General features: G+C 43.8%; 1 protein-coding gene across 1 annotated transcript; it reads left to right on the top strand.

Moving 5' to 3' along the window:
- Positions 1–1,982: 1,982 nt before the first annotated feature.
- On the top strand, positions 1,983–2,630 carry LOC147413531 (uncharacterized). The gene has a single exon (XM_086478219.1). The coding sequence runs from the start codon at positions 1,983–1,985 to the stop codon at positions 2,628–2,630; it is 648 nt and encodes a 215-aa protein (XP_086334345.1).
- The last annotated feature ends 750 nt before the right edge of the window (positions 2,631–3,380 follow it).

The following is a 3,380-nucleotide window of genomic DNA, read 5'->3' as shown; positions in this document are numbered from 1 at the left end:
TTCCATTTAAATTTGGAATTGCACAGAGTTGGGAAAAATTGCAAAATTAATTTCTATATCTCCTCAGGCAGGAGACGTCGTTTTTGTGCCTGTTTTCAAGCCAGCCAAGTAACCGCTGGCAGAAGTGCTTAATCAAATGCCCGCTGTCCTCCAAGTTAGTACGAGGAAGCACTGGGTGAGAATATGGAGTCATTTTATTATCATCCTTCTCTTTCTGTCACCTTTCAGGAGAGCTGTGGTATTCTAGCAAGGCACACTACTGTTGTCCGGGACACATCATTTGAGGAAAAATAAAGTATTTTGGGGTATGAAATGGATGCACATAGAGTGTGTAAAGATGATTTAATCTAAAACTAGTGCTTAAAAATCCTCATGTACTAGAAGACAGAGATGCAAGTACATAAACAGGTGGAGCTATCTCTAAGAAAAATTTCCTTTATCAGCAACTAGAAACATAGTGAGAACTTTAGTTGTGGTAAATATTTTTGTGCGGTTGTAATAAGCAAACATCACGCAGATTAGTGCCAGCAGTATCGAATAACCAACCTAAATGTTTTGTTTCTAAATCAAAGTAAACTAAAGTAACTCTAGATTTTGACTCTCCGTCATAGTTGTGGAAGGAAAGCAATGGCAGCCTACCCGAATCTAAATGGTTGGGTTTTCAGCCTGTTCCACTTATCATACTCTGTTTATTGTTTGTATCATTATAATGTTTGTGTTTAATGTTTATACCATTTATATCACCAGCTTTCTGGTGTTTTCAAGCCCAACTAGAAAATAGAGCACAGGGAGCTTACATGGTTAAGATCTTGCATCAGGAGGTGAACGAGTCGTGTCAGGCATCAGTGGGCTGCCCTTGATTTGACAGTTTTGCTAGTCAGCAATTCTTCGCTAACTCCTCAGTTAATGTGAATCTACCTGGTTTCCTACTGTTATATCCTACTGTATATCCTCTATTTCCTACCGTAAATATCAATTTACATTGAGAACCCTGGGCACTGCTACTGTTTCTCACATTTCAACCCCACTGACAAGCAGTAGCACTTCTTTTAACCACCCAACTATTTGCAATCCAGATTTTGAAGAAGAAAAGTGGAATATTGTGTATGAAACCTGTTTATCACTTCGATACAACCCTCACGTGTATCTATACTCATTCCAGTTTCAACTTCAGTGAGGGCCAGGGACAATATCAGCTGCTAGGTGACTTTGTCGGGGTCAGAGTATAAGATAAAACACAACATGTGTAATGTTTCTAACGTGACTTGGAATTAAGAATAAAGTTATGATCACATCACTTCAGAGAACAATTAGAACAATTAAAGAAATAATCCATACAGCAAAACATAGTTTGGCAATGCGTAGGAAGCTCTTGCACAAAGCATGGCTCACATCCCACTGGTGGTCTGAAGAGGTATATAAGAGTGCTCTGAACCCTTCCGTTTCATCGACGACAGCTCTTCATCTACACTTCTCCAGACCCGGTGAGTCGAATCTCCTTCATTCTCTATATGAACCATTAGGAAAGTATTTTCAGTATTTAGCAAAGGACTTAGACTTCTGCAGAAAGTGTGGTGCTAAGCAATGCTGTTTGCCTTTTGTCACACATTATTTTTTTATAGTCATTTAAGTGTATGCCTTTGTAAACACAATGGATGAATTGTAAGACTGGATTTTCACAGGCACTTTGATCAATTCAGTATTGTCAGTTAGATCCAGAGCTGTGTATTATAATTCAATAAAATCTTAAAGATGAGCTACTTCCAAAAACACATGGTGTTTGTCTTCACTCTCCGTGATTACCACTATTTCTAGAGCAGCAAAAAGTACTTTGGGAGGTACCAGGTGTTACTAAATGCATGTTGAGAAAAACAAGAGAGATAAACCTGAATCTTTCTACATATTCTTCTTCCACGCCTTTTTCATGCTCGTGAAAGATGTATGTTTTATCTCTTGCTGCAGGTTTAACCACATCAAGAAAGATGTCTTCAGGAGGACTCATAAGCAGTAGATGCTCCTCACCCTGCGAGGTCACCTGCCCAGAGCCATACGCAGATGCCTGGAGCCAGCCCTGCGTCACCTCCTGCGGGGACTCCCGTGCCGTGGTCTACGCACCACCCGTGGTCATCACCTTCCCGGGCCCCATCCTCAGCTCCTGCCCTCAGGAGAGCTTCGTGGGCACCTCCTTCCCATCACCTATTGGGGGGTTTTCAGGGACAGTGGGCTCTGTTGAATCAGGGGGCTCATTTGGTGCTGGGGGTTCATATGGGATGGGTGGCTCATATGGTGGGGGCAGCTCCCTGGGGATGGGGGGCTCGTATGGAGGCAGCAGTTCCCTGGGAATGGGGGGCTCGTATGGAGGCAGCAGTTCCCTAGGAATGGGGGGCTCATATGGAGGGGGTAGTTCATTTGGCTCTGGGGGCTCCTACGGAGGCAGCAGGTCATTTGGGAGCTCCTACAGAGGCAGAAGATCCTTTGGCTCTGGCTCCTACGGCGGGGGCTTTGGGGGCTCCTTTGGAGGAGGCAGCTCCTACGGTGGGGGCTCCTTTGGAGGAGGCCGGTGCTTTGGTGGGGGGAGCTCTGGTTACAGGAGGTTTGGCGGTGGAAGCTGGAGCTCTGGTTATTTCTGAAGGGGCAACATCTCGTGCTGCAGCAGCCCTGGGCTGTGCTGACCTCGCAGGGGAAGCTGCAACCCGGGGGTGTCCGAGCGATGGGCTTTGCTGGCACACGTGGGACGACATCTCTTCCCAAAGCCCTGGGAAACGTCCCTTGTGTTCTGCGTGACTGTCTTCACCAAATGTATCCTGTGCTTCCCTGTCATTAAAGCTATGTTGCATCAGTATGTTGGCTTAATGTTTTCTTTTTCACCTACAAACCGCTTTGGTTATGAAACACATTGCCATGAAGCCAGCCGATGGCTGAAAACTTTCTGTCTTAAGTCTTTAAGAGCCGTCAGGCCCCTTTAGCTATCAGCAGGAATTTAGAGCAGTGGAAAACATTGCACCCTGTGACACATTTTGGGATTCATGCTGCTGAACTGGAATTCTGTTTCCTGACAATGTGTGATTGTCTTACCTCCTAGCTGCGGAGGTACAGAACGATTGCAAACACATTATCTAATTGTTTTCAAATTGAGCCTGTTTCTTCAGTCATATTAACGCTTTGCTCAGAGCTGATGAGTTTCTTGTCTGCAGTCATTAACTATATCACAGATTAAAATTCCTTAATGTCTTTAAACACGGGAAGCTTAAGCAATTGCTTAATTGTGTATCTGCTAAATTCTTTTTTTTTTCTTCTGTCTCCAGAAAGCTATCAATTAAAATTTTTGTTATTGCCATTTTCACCTTAGTTTTAACAAAGAGATAGAAGTTAGACTTTCA

The sequence above is a fragment of the Leptosomus discolor genome, chromosome 26, assembly GCF_034619465.1.
Source record: "Leptosomus discolor isolate bLepDis1 chromosome 26, bLepDis1.hap2, whole genome shotgun sequence".
NCBI classification, from domain to species: domain Eukaryota; kingdom Metazoa; phylum Chordata; class Aves; order Leptosomiformes; family Leptosomidae; genus Leptosomus; species Leptosomus discolor.
Note: the sequence above shows the minus strand (reverse complement) of the source record. Positions and strands in the feature narration are given on the sequence as shown.